This window comes from Strix aluco, chromosome 22 (genome assembly GCF_031877795.1).
Source record: "Strix aluco isolate bStrAlu1 chromosome 22, bStrAlu1.hap1, whole genome shotgun sequence".
Classification (NCBI taxonomy): domain Eukaryota; kingdom Metazoa; phylum Chordata; class Aves; order Strigiformes; family Strigidae; genus Strix; species Strix aluco.
The window spans coordinates 7,610,421-7,629,339 of record NC_133952.1 but is presented as its reverse complement, the minus strand read 5'-3'; the positions used below and the strand labels follow the sequence as shown (position 1 = coordinate 7,629,339).

The 18,919-nt window shown below is 44.9% G+C and overlaps 1 protein-coding gene across 3 annotated transcripts in view; it reads left to right on the top strand.

Moving 5' to 3' along the window:
- PAX7 (paired box 7) overlaps positions 1-18,919 on the top strand; it is a 101,210-nt gene that overhangs the window by 46,140 nt on the left and 36,151 nt on the right. For all 3 annotated transcript variants that reach the window (XM_074848316.1, XM_074848315.1, XM_074848317.1), the window contains exons 5-7: positions 3,705-3,904; positions 17,401-17,566; positions 18,153-18,352. In XM_074848316.1, coding sequence (XP_074704417.1) covers positions 3,705-3,904; positions 17,401-17,566; positions 18,153-18,352 — 566 coding nt within the window. The remainder of the gene's footprint in view (positions 1-3,704; positions 3,905-17,400; positions 17,567-18,152; positions 18,353-18,919) is intronic.

The following is an 18,919-nucleotide window of genomic DNA, read 5'->3' as shown; positions in this document are numbered from 1 at the left end:
TTCTCCACCTTCGTATTTACAGGGTGTTCATTGCTGTCCGTGCTGAGTAAGTGTAAAACGCTACCAGTGCATGCTAATGATTATTTCTACAGCAATAGCCCCGTTGTGCTGGAGGCTGCAAACTAGGATTCACCCCCTGCTCATGCTGCTGGCAGGGCTACACATCCATTTTTCACACAGGGATGTGGGGCAAAAAATGAAGCATTCAAGGTTTGGATGAATCCCCCTGGTCTTGCCTAGTGAGGACTCTCCTTGAGTTACCCCTACGGCTTGGTAAAGCTTCTAATTGCACAGAAACTTTGTGGAGATTACAGCAGTGGTTTGTCCAGCAGACTTCAGCTGTTTAGGAATGGAAAAGACCTGTTAGATCCTTGAGTTGCATCTTAGGCAGGTAAGGGAGACTGTCCCCTGGTAATAGGGGATGCATTAGATAATAGGCTTGTGCTGCAGTCTGTCTCAGCGGAAAGACTTTCTATATTATTTAACGAATCTGTGTCTGACAGCAGCAGCTGCATCGTACCAAGACCAGCTGGTTCCAGACATACCCTGGGATTTTTCTTGCTCTCTTGGTTTCATCTTTGTAGTCGGGTTGTTGGAGCCTTGGACTTGGCACGAGGAGCTGTGGCTTCTTTTCCCAGCTTTGGTCCTGACTCACAGGGTGACCGTAGGTGGGTGAATTCTGCCATCCCTGCCACGGTTGTAAAACGGAGATAATGCCAGTCGGGAGCTGTTTGGAGACTTGCGGATAGAAAGTGTTCCATCAGTTTATGTGGCAAGGTTTGGCTCTCCACCCCTTTAACCCTGTAGCCAGCATGATGGCCAGCACAGTCGCCAGTGCTGCTCTGAATAGGACAGATTGTTACTCATGACAGTCCGTTTTCCTCTCCCAAAACTTTGTGGCCAAACCAGGGATCCTTAATTAGGAGCATAACGTAGTTAAGAAAATTTGGCTGTTTTCCCTTCCAGGCTTTTGCAGCAAAAAAAAGTGAGCAAAGTGAAGTATGGGAGATGAAACAATCCTTTTCTAGACTTTTTTTCCTCACTTGGGGAGATGCTGGATCCCAGGTTTGTTGTATACTATGTAAGCAGTTGGACCAAGCAAGTGGACAAGCTGTAGGCAGATGTTACGAGATTGCTATCAAGTGGCCAAGAGATTTAGATCTTAAAAAAGTAATTTTTGACATTGCTGTCACTATAGTTCTTGCCAGGCAGGTTGGGGCTTTGTCGCACCAAGCATGAAACATGCTGCAAATGACAATTCCTGTGCTAAAGAGCTCACAGGCTGAAAGTTGTTCCTAAGCATGCATACTAACTGCACAGAAATGCGTATTTGCTAGAAAGAAATATGGTCAGCTGCAGAATTAAATGACATTTAACTTAGTATATTTTCCTTCCCCTTCCTCATACTGGCCCTCTCACATCCTGGACCAAAACACACCTCCATCCTTATTTTATTTCATATCAAGTATTTCCAGAAAAGATACTAATTAAACCAATAACAGTCGGTGACTTAAGGGAGTAACTTAAAGAAATTTACTGTATGCTATAGGTTTCCAGATGTGCTTTTGCACAGCATGGTACTCCAAGGTCCAGATGTGCTTCTACCTGCCCCGAATCATCTGGGACCCAGATGTGGAGGGCTGTTATTTTCAAGTACAGATGTTCCTTTTACACCACTTGAGACTTTAAACCTTCCCTGAAAATGGACATAACCAAAAAGCTAGTTTAGTAACAAGTTTCTGCTATGTACAGTGAAACTGTCTTTAAAATGTGTGACAGATGCTGCTCCCCTGAAGTCAACAGTGAATTTCTCACTGACTTCAGTGAGAAATAAAGGATTCTTGATTTAAAAAGATGAACATGTGTAAAGACCCTGTGTATTAGTAAACCAGAACTAGAAGAAGGGAAAACCTCTTAAGGTGATGTGTTTGACCCCAAAACAATCCACCAACTTCTCTGCAGCAGAGTTTCTCTGTCTCCAGCACAATGTGGTTAGCTGAGTTCTGACACCGCATCCTCCCTGTGAAGCCCCAAGACATAAAAGCATTTTTGCGTTGCAGCAAGCTGGATGCAATGGTATTTTGTGGTGATCTCAGTATAAACAAGTGAGCTCCGATGGGATATTTGCCTCATACTCCTCAAACTGCCACCACTCTCGAGCAGCTGTTGGGGAAGTCACAGCTGCAGTTCCCAGCTCTGAAAAGAAAAAGGCAGATTTTTGGATAATGATAGTATAGGAGCTGAACAAAAAGAGAGGACTGAAAAACACCGTTAGTAACTTTAGGGAACTTTATCGTCAAGATAAACATATGTAAGTCCTGCTTTAATCCTAAATTAGCAAAGGTTTACTCAAAAGAAAAAACATTTCTCTGTGAGCACAGTGTTTAAGCAGATTCTGGCTCTGAGTCTGTCTGTGCAGTTATTCTGAAAGACAGCAGTCAAGCTTGGTAGGGAAAAAAAATGAATGCACATTTAATGAGTGTTCTAGTTTCATGACAGAGAAGTAAAAGGTGCAGCAGAGGCCAGATCTCTCACCTAGCTGAAAGGTTTCATATATCATATTCTTCCTTCTCTGCTGCCGTGAACCAGTGGCACATTTTTCACTGTCCCAAAGGCAGACATAAAGTTTTGGCCTGGCTGAGATCCTCAATACATCAACATCTGCACCACAGGGAACCGATAACCTGCACATTGCACATCTTTGAAACCCAAGCTTTGCTCCTCAAGAGGCCTCTGGCGAACACTGGAGTCACAGCTACTGCTGTTCTTGGTGCATCCCCTCTAAAATCTGCTGAGTCTGACTGTAGACTTGGTGAATATCAATGTAATGCCTTCTGCTTTATCTCCACATGAAAAAAAAGAGCAAAACTGGGTTTACTTATTTCAGTTATACTTATTTGCGTTTGACAAGGGCCTCAGGAGGCAATAGATGTGGTGCCGGGGTCAAGACAGGGAGAAGGGAAGGGCAGAGATCCAGGGCAAGTGAAGGTGGAGGAAGGAGGTGACCAGTTAGACACTGGTGAGGGACTTTAATGGCATCATAATGCTGTAGGAGTCTGGCCTTGTGCAGAAGTCCTGCTGAAATTTGGAAAGTAAGAGAAGAGGAACTGTATCCTGTGGGCAGCCCAGCCCAGAGGTTAATTGGAGTTGGAAATATCTTTCCCAGCTGTAAAAATCCTAATATTTCTTCTTTTTGTTCCAGAGGTGGTTTAAAAAACTTGAAATCTCAAACACTGATACTTGGCAAAACACAAGAGGAAGTCAGGCTGCACAAGTCAAAGCATCGTGTATTGAATTTTTTAATGCGCTCATTTGAGCTTCTATGACTTTTCAATGTAAAATGTGCAACTCTGAAACAGTCATTTAAAAAAACATAGGAAATTTCTTAAAATAACCCAAGTCTACCACTGGAAGTTCTTTCGGTATAACAGTTTCAGCAGCGGACTTTGAACCATCCCTTTCCTTCAAACAGTTCTGATTTTAATAGGTGGGTGTTTTACAATGTGGGGAAAAAAGGTATCAGCAAACTACAGAAATAGTAGAAAACTGGTGAATGTATTATACGTGGACAGAATACTTGTTTTGATGGACACCATCACGGTAGATCTGAGATTACTTTGCTGGGCTGCTTAACTCTTCCAACAGCCGTTCTCCCTACGGCTTTTCACCACGCAAGCCTCAGCTCCCATTTCTTTCCCACCCAGGTAACAGGCTGGACGAAGGCTCTGACGTCGAATCCGAACCAGACCTGCCTTTGAAGCGCAAGCAACGCCGCAGCCGAACCACTTTCACCGCTGAGCAGCTGGAGGAGCTGGAGAAGGCCTTCGAGAGAACCCACTACCCAGACATCTACACACGAGAGGAGCTAGCTCAGCGAACCAAGCTCACCGAGGCCCGAGTTCAGGTAAGGACTGGAGCCAGTGTGTGGCAAGTCAGTCGGGTGGCACAGCTTCTTGTTTATCTTGGGGAAGGAGATGGTAGTGCCAAGGATGAGGGTGTTGAGAGGTGGTAACGTGGACGTGCTTCTCTGGAGCCATATCCACAAGGATCTGAGACTTAAATCCAGCTCTGCAGATTCCCATGTTCCCATGGATTTGCAGATATGCCACTTGGATTTGGCCCATTGCAGAGGTACCAGCTGGAGGGTTTCCATCCAGGTTGAGACCAGGAGCCAAACTTCCCCTAACTTGGCAAGGCACTTAGCTCTCTGTTTTCTGTTGGCGGAAATTCCTCCATTTGCCTAGAAGGAAGCAGTGTGTGTGTATGTTTGTATTTGGTGTTTTAGAAGAAATCACACCATTTACCAACCTTGCCCAGGGGACCGGATCATATTTTGCAAAGTTTGCAAGTTCTGTGTGTGAATTTTCAGAAAACTTTTTTTCCCCTCGATCTCCAGAGAACACAAAAAGGGCGGGGGGAGGGAAGAAGAGGGGAGGAGCAGGAAGGGAGGGTTTGGAGCCGGGGGACTCTGACATCTACACGATTAATAGCCCTTGTGGGAACTCCACACAGAGACCCCTATGTCTTCCAGATAAAGGCTGGGTCAGCAGTGTGTGCAAACACGCAGAGGGATAAGGAGTGTGAACAGATCGGGGGGTATAATAGAGTCCCTTGGGGAACGGGAAGGAAAGGGGGAGGGATTGGGGATTGTGCTGGGTTAGAGAAGTGAAATGGAGACCCCAGCAGTCCGTCCTCCGTGTGGGCAGCGCGATTAGGTTTCAGGCTAAGCACAGGGGTCTCTGTGCAGGCAGCCGAGAGTTGAATTGCGGGCACTGAGGGAGGAGGGAAAGAGTACTCCAGGTTTGTGACAAGGAAACAGTCAGTCAATTAACCAGCTCCTCCGAAACAAAACAGGCTTTTTTTTTTGTTCAGCGGTTCTCAGGATAATGAGCTTGATGTGCTCACTCAGAAGTCAAAACCACCAAAAGTTTTTACTGTTTTCTCCCAGCTGTCTGGGAACGGATATTTCCCCCCACACCTGGGACATTCACTGGTGAAGGGCTTTTCCCATAAGCCGCCTTTCCCAAAGAAGTGTTAAGCCAGTCACAGCACTGCAGCAGATGCCCTCTCGCCTCCCTCCAGCTTTCTCTTGAGAGGTACTGGATTTTCCTGAATCCATCAACACTCAGGGTTTGGCTATGGAGACTGCAAAAAGCAAATCAAGAAAACTTTAAACTGACTCTAGTTTTCATCTCAGCCAAAAGACCATGCCAGAGTGTTCAACAGTAATAGTGTTAATTTGCTAGCCAGGTAGGTTCATAGATGGAGCTTGGGAAAGTGGCTAATTAAGGTGACCAAGCTACCAAAAGCTGGAACATGTGAATTTCCCCATTTCTGTTTTGCAGATTGTGTTCCTAATTGCTCTTATTTGTGTGGATGGACATAAGATATTAAGGGGGGAATAAAAATAGATGTTTCTGCAGCAAGCAAACTAACAAAAAGGAGTTTCAAGGGAGAACAGAGTTTAAGTAACATCTTTTTATGGGGTGAGAGAAACCTGTGTTGCGTGAGGGCATGCTGGAGAGGAAGGGAAAAGCCCTGAAGTGCCAGTCAGTGCTAAAACCAGACGCAGGTTCTCTCTTTTCCAAGGTTCTCTGACCTCACTGTGACAAGGCTGGGAGAAAGGAGGGAGGCGAAAGCAGAGAAAGGGAAAGCTAAATAAATAAATAAATAGAACCTTTCCCTTGTCTCAAGCTGTGATCTCCGAATCCCCCTACTTGCTCCCAGGCAGCTTGTGTGGAGGTTGCTGCCAGGGCTCTAGTAGCAGCTGTTCTCTGAGGCACATTCCTGATGGCTTTCTCATTCCGACATCCTGGCAGAGTCAGCTTCTTCCCACCACTTTTAAGCCTGCCGCCCCTTGTAAAATTTTCTGGATATCAGAGCAGATCTTTTACTGGCTCTCGGGATCTACAAACATTAGTCAATCAAGTTCTTGTGGAGAAATAAAAAAGAAAAGCCACACACACATCCACACATGTACCCATTCAGCAGGGAATCTTCTACCACCTTAGTGCCTTACTTTTGTCTCAACAGAGGTTTTAAGGCCAAGAGATGTGCTTTGGATTAAAGATAGCTGTAATAATAGCAGGGTTAGCTGAGATCAGGGTTTCTGGGTGTTAAGGGCCATGCCAACATCTCCCTGTCTATCTTGTCCCCAGAAGGTTATCATGTTAACATGTGAAATGGGAGGCAGATGTATGAAAAGTATGTTGTGCCCCATAGTCACAAAAGAGACTCAAGAGCAGCCTTCACTGCTGCTCAGTGTCTGGGCATTGCTTCATCCATCTTCTGGATCTCAGTGCCACTTGTGTGCTGCGCAGCCATGGCTGGACAATCCCCAGCTCACGCCCAAGTCTCTGAATGACAGCTCAGGTGTTGCTGTGTCGTGTATATACAACATCCCTGCACTAGGATCCCATTTTGATAATCACTCCACAAGCACTGAACAAAAATAAGTGAGCCTGTCTATCTCTTTGCTTCTTTCTCCTCCTCACCTCTCTTTGCTTTACCATGTGAAAGGTGAATTTACCTAAGTCTCAGTCGTTCTCTCTGATACCTGAGTATTCACGTACCGTAATCTCTTCCACGTGAAAAGCTGATAGCTCTGTTAAACTTTATTGGCAGGCCTGAGTCTGGCTGATCACGCAGCTGCCCAGTTAAGTGGAAGTTTGACACGTTGACAGCTAATAAAATTCACAAGCTGAACAACAAGAGGTGGGGGGGGGAGCGGTTCCAAGCTCCGGTTTCTCATCTGCTAGGAAGATCACGGGAGGGTGAGCAATATTTTTCCAAGGTCACTGCAGTGTTTGTGTGGTTGAGACGCAGAATTCCAGCATCCAGACTTCAACGCACCCAAAGGTACGAGCCGTTAAAAGGTTAATCCCAAATTGAGCATAGCCAGTGACAAGACTGCCATGGATTTCCGGAAGGATCAGGATTACAGTGCCAAACCCATGTCCAGCAAGGCCACCAGTGGAAATTCCCACTGACTTGTTTTTGTGCAAGGCAATGTCTTTACTCATGTGTCCACACTAATTGTCCAGTACTGAACAAATTGTTGCCCGTCTGCAAGCTCCCATATCTACCCTTCCAGAAAACAAGCTGTTGAATGCCAAGCATTCATGGATTTAAAAATTAAGTCTAACAGCTAAGCGATTCACTTAGCTAATTTAATGGAAGCTTTGATTTTGATCTTGAATGTATTTTGGGTTTTTATGCCAGTTTTTGCAATTATCTAACTGATGATGTCAAAGTTTTTATATGGAAGAAAACCCTAAACAGGATTCTGTGATAATTTTGAAACTTTTCTCCCTGGCATTGCTGGAGAATGGACTTTTTTCAGAACAATCCTTCTCTTGTAAACAGTTTAGCTTTGTCACTACAGTGTTTTTCAATAGGAAAACAGTTTTGTCAGGAAAATCTTGCCTAGGGGTAGAAATGACTTCTCAAAGCAACGTCAAAAGAGACACCAGGTACATCAGTCATGGGTCTAGGGAGTTTAAACTAAGCCTTCTAGATGATCCCATTTGTGGATCTATTTGCCCAAATGTCAGGCATTTTTAAGGCTAGTTACCAACAAACCCCAGTGCTTATTTCCATTTTTCACTTGAACAATAACAACAGAAAGAAATATAAGGTAAAACAAGGCAGTTGCATATGCCCAAATTGTCCTCAGGTCAGCACCACAATCCCAAGAAATTTGTGCACTGGAAATGTTTTTCACAAATGGACTTTGGTGCATAGGTTCCCATGCAAGCAGCCCATCTCCATTTTTCCTGGTGCTATAAGGAGTCAGGTGTGGCAGGCTCCAAGTATTATATCAAAAAGCTTTCCCAGAAATCTACTGAGACTGTTCCCAAAAAATAGATGGCAGCTTTTGCTCCTCAGTGTTACCTGCAGATGATTTGGATGGTCATACCACAGGCAGCTGGGTACAAGCAAGTATGTTAATTTTAGTTCCTATGGTCCGGGCGGTGGGTGCTTTCTGGAAATAAATAAGAAGCACAAAGGGGTGGGTGTGTTGTGATGCTGATGTCTGTTATTAATCCCCAGGAAATTCCATGCACTGAGAAACCATTATTTCAATAACAAAATTAAACTAGACAGCAGGAGTCGCAACCCAGTGCTTTATTGATCATTTTTATGATGGATACTATTGTGACTTCTGCCTGGGAGAAAATGGATGTTTCATTCAATAAAAAGGCTCAGAGCAATTCTGTCTCTGAAATCTTGGTGCATTTCTAGGCTACTCACATAATATGTATTTTATGACACAGTTTCAAACTGTAGTAAACAAACAGCCATATTCTAGATAGTGCTGCAGCGGCTCAGATGTGCTAAACAGAGCACCAGAAAAAAAAAAAGCCATTCAATTTTGCTTGAAATTTTTCACAAAGCAATTCTGTTCTCAGTGAGAAGAAGCTGAAAACCACCGTTTTCCAGCAGTACTGTGCAGTCTACTTTCCAGAAAATACATGGATTTCTCAGGAACTTCTCAAATATCTCTGCTGTGTGCTAGTGGGGACCCCAATGCTCTTTCAGCAGCTGTCACTGTGGTCAAAGGTCTATCCTGTGCCTTGAGATGGTGCTTTTTGAAGATGAGGGTGTTCTAGGAAGGGACGATACGGTGGTAAGCAGGTCTCCTCCAGCTCTGAGCATGAACTGGAGTCATGCAAAGCTGCTGTAGCCTAATGCTGTTTGCCTGGTGTTTTGCTTCCCAAACTCTTTGAGATGTGTCCAAACTGGCCCTTCTGAGGCAATCCCCCTCCCTTAAAGGTCAGCTGAGAATGTTTTCTTTCTTCCTGAGGCTCCGACTAGTTTACATTTCTTGTGAAGAGGGCTGCGATGAGGTTATGACACAACAGCTGCCCTGTGTTTTTGGCAGCAGCCGGGGCACCGAGAGGCTGTGCAGAGGAGCCGGCAGTTGGGGCTCTCGTTGGCAGAGGCTGGCTTGGCACGCTCGTTTTCCACGGCACGGGGCCAGCCGCACTCTCGCACACCGGAGCGTCCAGATAGACGGCCCACGGCGAGAACAGCCCCTGGCACCACGGCAGCGGGTCCATGAGAACCGCGGTGGCACTGCCGGTGCGTGTGCCCAGGCACGTCGAGGGACCGGCCGTGCGATGCCAAGCGGCATCCAGCTCCCGGGAGAGGTCGGGGCGAGGGTAGCGCGCTGTTCCAGCCAGCTTTAAAGAAAGCGGCTCTGCAAGGTAAAGCCAGTGAGGGCTGAATGCAGCTGAGATGGTGAGGAGGGTCCAGATGCTCCCCCCTCGTGTCTCAGGCAGATTTTGCTGCAGAAAGATGTTGCTAATAAGAGAGGTCGGTTGCAGTCTTGAAACATTACTTTCTGTTTGCTTAGTGAATCGGTGCTCGATGTCTCACAGCATTGCTGCTGTTCTTTCACATCTCTCCAGCCTGAATTAGAAACAGAAGTGCAATTGGATTAAAGAAAGGACTAACCCACAGCATACTTGTCCCATCTAATATGCTCCAAATAAGCCCTCAGTCCACCTACTAGTCACATAAAAAATAAACAAGAACAAACTGCAAAGTAAATTACTGGGTATCCAAACTGCAGCGGCAAGTCTTTTTCCACCTGAACTTTGAAAAAGCCAGAGATAATCTCTTAAAATTGCAAGCACGTCCTATGTCCGTATCTAAGGGCTTGCTTAGAAAAGCATCAGCACTTTTGGTATTCGTAGTAGAATTACAGTAACCAGCCCCCTTGGAAATAGAAATGTCCCACTGACAGGGGACATAGTCCCAGCTATGTAAGCCTCAGGGCATCTTGCTGGAGAGAGTCAGCGCTATTTCATTAAGTATATTATACTTTACAGAAGATGAAAATGATAAGCCTAATCCTGTAGTCCTTCTGGCAAAGCATTGGTTGAGATCAACAGGAATGAATATAAACTTCAGGACTTGCAGCGTAATTTGGTAAGAGCTGCTTGTTTTGTACGTGTGGGGCAGGGAATCTGTATGAAGCAAACGGAGAAATTTATGTCAGAAAGTGCTCCTTTGAATTTGCTGGCTTCTGCAAATGGAGGAATCCATTCAGTTCAAAAACCATGATTTTTAGATAAAATTGTGAATTTCTGTGTTGCGATGCAAAACCTGGAACTGACTTTTTTGATTGTTTGTCCTATTCTGCTTTTCTTGGTCTGCTTTTGACCAAGGAGCATTACTACCAGCCTCATGGTCACAAGCTGAAAAAGGGATCCCCCAAACAATGTGGTAATGATTTGATTTTCTTACAAAGGACAGAGGGCCCAGAGGCCAAAGCAATGAACGAGATCCCAGTTCCTTGGGTGAAGCGGTTGTGTCTAACACTGCGCACTCAGCTGGTCTAAATGGAAGTCAGTGAAGTTGCACTGATTTATAGCAGCAGAGTGTCTGTCCCATTGTATTAAAAACAAATAGGGCCTCCCAGAGGTTTTATGAGAAGAACCTTTATCACAAAATTTCCAGTCCAACGAGGGTGTGGACCAAAGTGTTTCTCATACACTTTGCTCATATGCCCTATGCTGAACCTCTGATTCTACCAGAGCTACCACCCAGTGTGTGCCCAGTAAAGGGAGCAAGCGTGCCGTTGCTTGGAGCAGCCTGCACGCTTGGCTCTCGTCTGCTCTCAATCTCCCCAGCTAAGGAGGCTTTCTGCTTACTGGGACACCAATTAAATAGATTGTTTGATCAACAATAGAAAATGTTTATAATGATCAGGAGGAGAGTTTGCCAGAGCGTTTTAATCTTTGAGCCACTGCCCTTAGGCGCTTAAGCTATTTTTAAAAGCTCAGAGCTTTTGCTTTTGCAAAGAAAATCTTGGGGGGAATCAATGTGCTGCTGATTTGGTGTTAAAGCCCAGCCTATCTCTAGCCAAACAACAGCAGCAGGAAATGTACTCTCCAACATCGCATTCACATCGGTGAGGTGTGAACATCAAAGCCTGTTCCGAAATGTTTAAATGCAACTCTAACACCATTAAGACTTGGCCGTCTAAGAAGCAAGTGTTCAAGTGGAGAGAAAGCACTTCATAAAATATACTACCTTGCAGCTGCTTTCTGACAGCAGTGAACTCATCCGGATGTCTTTCAGCTTCCACAAGTCCCATTCATCCTCAGACATGGGGTTTATAAAGAGATAAACAGATAAGTAAAACAGAGGTTTTATTTTAAATTTTATTTTACTTTAACAGAATTTCCTCTGACAACTGAAATAACCACTCAGAAGCACAGTTTGTAAAATATAGAGCTGTAAAACACAACATTTGCAAACAATCGTTCAGTATCCAATAACTATTTCATTCAATGGTAATATTTTTTTAATTTGTAAGTATTAACTTATATTACAGTAAGTGATAAAGCTGCACCACTGGGCAGCGTTGGGCTTGGAGCTGTGAAACGATGAGTTCAAACCCGGGGTTAGGATGTCTCAGTGTGAAAGTGGTCAGATCTATCCCATTTCTCCTGCTTCCTGCTTCCTCGTCTAGAGTATGAAATCCATTAGCAGTTACCAAGTGTTCACACTGTGATGATCATTTAAAAGTAAAAATTCGGTTGAGGAAGTGTTTGTGGCATGATTAATTCAAAGATTAGACAGAATATTACAAGAGTAATCAACGCCACAATCAAATATTTCACTGCTAACAATGGTTTGTTTAAAAAAAAAAAAAAAGTGTTTTGCAAAAAAATTCACACACCACAAACTGTATGTTGAAATTCTTCAATAGATTGTTATAAACAGCTAACACCTTCAGGAACTGGTATATGCCAGGAGAAATATAGGCTAAATTCATTGGATAATCTCATTTGTGAGGAGTCATTTGTTCTGCTCCACTAACCTTGTTAAATATTTATCTTAACCGTATCACCCACAAGTGACAGAGGCTCAGCGTTTTAGGCACTGAACAAAAGTGTCACTAGATACAGCCATGTCCCTACGTGCGCAGATAAAAATCTACGTGCCTAAAATCTGTGCGCTCTCGTGGGCTTTTTTTTCTTGTTCTGTAAAAAATTATCTCCGTAGCCTCAATGATGCTTGTATGTCTCTGATGTCTGTTTTTCACACTCCTCAGCATCTGGCAGAGGAAGCATAATCATCACTAACTGTTGTAGGGACTTGGAGGATCCCATCTCACTGTACCATCTCAACTGTCTCCAGCCTGGGCGAGCTGACCCACAGCACCATTTGAAAGAAGCCATTTGGATGGAGCAATAACTACCCCTGGCCTCTCATCACTGTTGCTGCTAGAGTTCCTCTCTAAAAGCCTTCTGTGTCAGCCTCCTGGGAAGCCCAGGTTGTGCAGCATTTGTGACTCGTGTGGACAAGGCAAGGCACTGCAAGGCACTCCTCTCCTTGTTCAAAGGAGAACCTGGAGAGGAGATCTGGCAGAGTTGCCTCTATGCAACCTGGGGAGGGACTTCATCTGACTTTGGTGGAATTTTTTTGGTGTGCTTGGGCCATAAATGGCCACATGACTCTCTTCCACCTGGTTTCTGCAACCTCTTGGGCCTGTGAAAGCAAACACATGTTGCATCTCTTCCATTCTGCTGGAGAGCAAAGGCACAACTTGGCTTTTCCATCCGTTTCCATTTATGAGCTCATTTATCCCATCTATCTTTCTCCAACATCAAGTCCTGATTAGGCTGAGCAGAAACACAACAGGCTTTCTTTCCCACAGGAGGCTCTTTTTGACCTTCCTTTCCTCTCCTTGTCTGACAAATTGTGGGAGCTGACCCATATCTCAGTGGCTGCGGGGATAATTCAGTCCAGCCCATCCTGGCAGGCAGCTGTCTCTGCAGCCCTTCTCTGCTGCTCTGCTGGTTGAGAACGAGTGACTGGGACATCTCGGGCTGGCCATTGGCAGGGTTGGGTGCAGGCGTCCAGGTTAAATAAGAACCAGTTCTAACCTTTGCCCTAAACCCAGTCTGGCCAGGAGGATGGGCTCTTCTGAAATCAGCTGGTTCTGTGAGGCAGACAGTGATGAATTTGGACAGGTTTCTTAGTCTCGCCATGCCTTCCTCTCCCATCTGTGAAGGGGATGGGGAAGGTAATGGATTGAGTGATATTCCGTGGTGGACATCTAGCATTCAGGATCCCTGTAGCAGCATACTTGTTTACTGAGCAAGGTGCACATGGCACAGTGAGGGACTGGTCTTACCTGGACCCTGGGCATGGCTGGAGCATGAAGAACCTGCTTGGATATCTTCTTTTAAGTTATTTTCCATGAGGGCATTCCTGTATCTCTCTGCTTAGTTGAGCTGAGCAGTTTTTATAATGCATCTTCCATTCTTTGAAAGATGATTCCCAGGGACAGAAGCCCCAGATGTCTTTAACAGGTACAAACTGTTGTCTTCGGTGTATATTATACTTCCATACCCTTGGAAAGCAGAACGTTTACACTGTGCAGGATCTCTTTGCTGTGCACAGAAAAATGATCATGAAGAACTTCTCTTTTTAAGAAAAGACAGGTTTCTGACGTGCCGTTTTTTCTGCTGTTGAGTTCTTCACACAGCCCTTTTCCCAAGTGCTGTCTATGTTTGTCCCAGCATAAAACTCTAGTCATGCGATCCAGTCCCAGCAGCCCCTAGAACAACGTCTCCACAGGCAGACCAGCAGCTTCAAAACTTCCTCCTCTTCCTCATCTTCTTCCTACCAGTCTGGTTTTAGCAGCCATAGCCTTCACCCCAGGCTTAACATGGTGTAACAGGATCCTCTGGCAGGGGGAATCTTTAGTGGCTGATAAAACCTTAACTGTTGTGAAATGAAAGCAGGTTCCCTTTGAAGTGCGCCTCGCATTACGGTTAGATGCTCTAGCCTCTATATTTTAACTACCAATAAAATGATTTATAAGCATAAAGACCTGAGCCACCTTTAAGGCGGGGGAAGGGAAAGAATTGCTAACGTCATTAGCTGGAATGTATCTTCTTTTTTTCTGTGGGTTATAAATAAGGGGCAGAATCAACCTGTTTGGGCCATGAAATGTCCCTTCCTCTGCACGGGAAGATAAATCCTATCAATTTCTTTGTGGTAGGTTTCAGTGTATTTGTGGCTGGATTCTCCAGCCAGGCTCTGTGAGGAAGCCCTACGTTTAAGCATGTAGTTGTGAATCTCATTTGGTGCATGTGTATTTACTATTATTATCATTTATTATTTGTTTTGCTATGATGCTCCAGCCAAGACAGAGATCTTGCTGCACTGGGTACGGTGCCTGCTGGCAGTTGGAGAGCTTCTATCTCAGATGACTGATTGTTGAAATAAACTAAAACGTAAGAAAATGTGGGGTTTATCCTTAATTTAGAGGTGGTGGTCTGATGCATGGGTTGTGTAAGGACCAAAATTTGTTGAATGCAGCAATGTTTCCACTGACTTCAAATCAGAAAAACAGTACTTTCCCAAAGTCATAGCATAATTAAGAACTGACTTTCTTTCTCTGGTGATAGCCCAGTCATGTAAATTAGCTTTTCTTTCTCCCAAGCCTGTGCACATTGTAGACCAAAGTATGCAAGACACCCTGAGAATGGCCCCTGCCCAGGCCTTTTTGGTCAACTCTACCTGGTTGTAAAATAGGATCCAGAGTATCCTTTTATCTTCCTTTAAACAAAAAGGAACTACACACCCTTAACTGGATGTGGGGAAGCAAGATGGGAGGAGTCGTAGACACATGTGTGAATTTTAATTCTGAACAACAGATGCAAACGTGCATGTTGGTGCATGGACAATAACCTCACGTGGTGTAACACAAGACAACACAAATCTTTGCAAAGTTGTGTTTTGATCATATGTTAGCCAAGCCAACTGACAAACCACCACAGGGAAACCAAGTACTTGTGGGGCTGTTGTTGGAGAAATGTGTCCCGTACTAGACCATCTCATTCCACATGTTTCTTCTGAACTTCTAATCCCGAGTGGATTTGCCAGCATCTGGCTCTTGGTTATAAAAAAGGAACTTTCCCACCCCTTGCGATGTCAGAAAAGTGTCAGGAATCATTGGAGTGGCTTTTACATTCTTGGAGTTCAATTTCTCTTCTCAATTCCTGGATTCATAGCTGCTTGGTTATGTTTTCTCTTCAGGTATTTGGATTTTATATGCTCTTCTCAACATCAAGATCTTTTGTTTTTGGGGTGGAAGCGCTTCCAGCCTGGGACTAGGCCTTTTTCTCTGAAGAGAGAAGGTTTATTTATCTCCTTATGTTCAGCTCGCAGAAATATTCAGACAGGTTTTATGTCCTTAACTGTGAAAGTGGAAGCAAATTATATGAGAGGAGGAGCCAAGTTCCTTATCCCTAATTTAAAGCGTGAATTACACATATACATGCATGCATGAGAAAAGGACAGGACTGTCCTTTTTGCATGACCAGGGCAAACAAAAGGTAATTTATTCATTTGTGTTGCTCACTGCTCCTAGAAACTGTGCCACGGATTGGACTGTATAAAAGAGTTGTAAAGTGCTACAGACCTTAATGTTCATTCATTTCTCCCTCCTTAACTCTGTCCTAGATTTTGCTAGCAACTTTTGGTGCCAGAAATGGACACAGAGATTCTGACCTGCATGGACTTTGTTGATCAATGCAGATCGGATGTAAGCTGACCTATTTCTGTCACGCTTTTGGAAGGTGCTAAGAGGTTATGCTGCTTCAGCCAGTAGTGCAGTGCAGTAGGAACAGGTCTGTTAAAAAGCCGCATTTGGTGCCAAGGACCTGACATCAGCACTGTATACATTTCAGGGGGGTTTAATTTAGACCAGCTCTTCCAAAGAAAACTGGGCTTTTTTTGTTTTTGTTGTACATGGATGTAAAGAACAGCATGAAGTGAAGGACTGTCCAGGACTGGGTCCTTCCTAGCCATCATCAGCAGGTCACACACGGCTATCACTAGTAGGTTTTAACCAAACTCTTTCCACAGTACACTAGTAGATGAGTAACATGTAGAAAGAGCCATAATAGACTGCGATCCAGACAATCTCACAGAAATTTGTGTGGGAAGCTCAGCGTATGCTTGTGTTTGCAGCAAGAACCACTGCAGTGCATGTGGACTGAGAGCCAACACTCCATTAAATAAGCAGCTCCCGGTGAAAACACGTCGCCTTGTCATGCTGAGTGAATTATACACACTCACAGGTGCCAATAAGAAAAAGGCAAACTAACAAGTAACCGTTTACAGGGGGACTCGGTTTAAAGGCCAGAGAAAGACACCCACTTTGGGATTTGAACCACGTCTGAAGTGCAAGGTGCATCGGACTAAGGTTCTGCTGTATCTAGGGAAGCGAGTTTTGGTTTGGTTCACAAGATGTAGGGACAGTTTGGAGTGCAGTGCCTCAAACCCTTGTAACCCCAGCTTCTGATCTGAAGTTGAGCAGCTTGGAAGCCTGATGGAGGATTTTTTCCCCCCAAATGCTTTACACTCTTGATTTTTGCTCCATTTTTTCTTGTTGCTGTGAAATTTAATCGTGTTTTCTAGCCCTTTAGGCCTCACAAAGTCCAGCAGCTGCATTCTCATCTGGCTTGAAAGCTTATCCGCATACTTCTGAACCCCAAACAGGGATCGGGCCTGAGAGCCTCTCTGATTAAATGAAGTAAACCAAGCCCAAGAGACAGCTTGAGAAGCCCTTTCCACTATGCAGAAGGGAGATTGCCCACGATAAAACACATCAGGGCAGACAAATGCATTTAGAAAAATCTCCCCTGGAGTCTTACAGGTAAACTAGCACTGTAGGAAACATGAGCCCAGCTTTGCACGTGCATTGATACTGGGTTTATTTTAATGCACAGAGATTTAAATTGGCTGTAGTACAATTCTAGTGCACACTGCAGTGCCTCTTGCAAGGAGAGCATGTCTTAGCATACAGACAACAGTGATTTGCTGCAGTACAGAGAAGCTAAGAAAACCCTGTATTCCCTCCGGTCTGGTTCTATCTATTTAGCTTGTCTAACATAGAAACCATGATGCTAATCTGTCTATTTATCCCTCCTAACAGTGCAGCCGTGTTGCTATTATGGTACTTAATCCTTCAGCATAATTCACATAGTTGTCAGATAACAAGGCAGAATGGCCAGGTGGTAGCAATGCATCTATTTCGTATGGACTCTCTCGGAATACACAAGCTAAATTATTCCTCTTCATCTCACTCTACTGCTGATAGCACCCTCCCATGCTCTTAGTAGTATCTTTAACAATTTTAAATGCATGTATCTTCACTTAGGAGACAGGGGGGGTAGTAGTATCGTCATGCGGGAGAAAAGAAACTGAGGAATGGAGATGAATATTCACCGAGTCTGTGTCGGACGGTGACCTGAACCTAGTTTTGGCGAGCGCTGTAATTCAGGATGTGTTTCCGTCAGCAACCCAGGTGGGATGGGACAGCAGCTCAGAGTGAGTCACACGTGGTCTTTGCTCTCCCATCAGGTGTGGTTCAGCAACCGAAGAGCGAGATGGCGCAAACAGGCGGGAGCAAACCAACTTGCGGCTTTCAATCACCTGCTGCCGGGGGGCTTCCCGCCAACAGGAATGCCGACTCTCCCCCCGTACCAGCTGCCAGACTCCACCTATCCAACAACCACCATTTCCCAAGGTGAGCACCTGCTCTCCTGCTCCTCTTCCCTTGCCCTACGTCATCCCATCGTCCCTTCCCTTTCTGATTCATGACATCCCACTAAGGCTCTTGTAATACAGAGCTGGCTTTCCTTTAGTTGGGCAGGGCAGGATTTTTCTCAAGTCAGTGGAAATTCCAGAGTTTTCTCCTCTGTCTCATGGTCCTTTCTGCTGTGTCACTGTGTCTCATGACTGTAGTTCTTCTGCTCAGCTTTCAAATGGAAAGCACATCAGTCCAAAGTGAGTATCATATAGGTGATCCCTCCATAGTGGGGCTCAGTGGAAGGAGTATTGCTAATTCCAGCTGGTTTTAGCCTTGACCTTTACAAAGGAATTTATGGATTTTGTCTGGGGGAAAATTCAGAGGAAAGTCAGATATTTTGTCCCAGGTTTGCATATTTTGTACCATGCATGAGCTGTCACATGATGGGCTTGTGTTCGCATGGAGCACAGAGATGGTGAGACCCAGAAGTTGAGCTCAGGGTAACCAGACCATCGATCCACGCTTTGCACAGTCCCAGCTGTAACACCCCACGACTTTTTACCTCTAAACACTCTCTCCACAGACGGGGGAAGCACTGTACACAGACCCCAGCCCCTGCCGCCATCCACCATGCACCAGGGAGGGCTTGCTGCAGCCGCCGCTGCTGACACCGGCTCTGCCTACGGGGCCCGACACAGCTTCTCCAGCTACTCGGACAGTTTCATGAATGCTGCAGCTCCTGCCAACCACATGAATCCTGTCAGCAATGGCCTCTCTCCACAGGTACGTGACCCACTTCCATTCTCTTTCTTGGGCTGAGAGTATTTGGCTGGTCCAGATCCTCTGAGAGCAGGGCAAGCTTCAGGCTATCACAGTGTATTATGGTTAACAAGGGAGTTTTTGTCACAAATTCTTGGAGGCAGCCTAGTTAAAGCAATTAGTTAATTTGTTTATTGGCAGTATCTCTATCCTGAGCTCAGCACTGTACTGCCAGAGCATTTGTATCCTGTTAGTTCCCATATTCAGGTCAGCTACGCTGCAATTGCAAACACCAGAACCTAGAGCATCCGTGTTCGTCTTCTCAGCCCTTCAAAAAAATTGCAGTGCAGGTGTGGACCCTTTGATTGTGGACTTTAGCCTAATGATAGCAGGCTCAAGTTTTTTAGTTACTTTAGCAATAGTCCCTTATTTGTGGGCAGCTGATTTAGAGATTAGCTGAAGCCAGCTTGTCCAAGTCTGGTTGGAACACGAAAGTGCCATGGATCTGAGCTTCCTCAAAACACAAGGATGTAGATCTGGGATTTAATTTTGAGAAACTAATTGTCATGTAAACAAGTCCACTTAATGTTT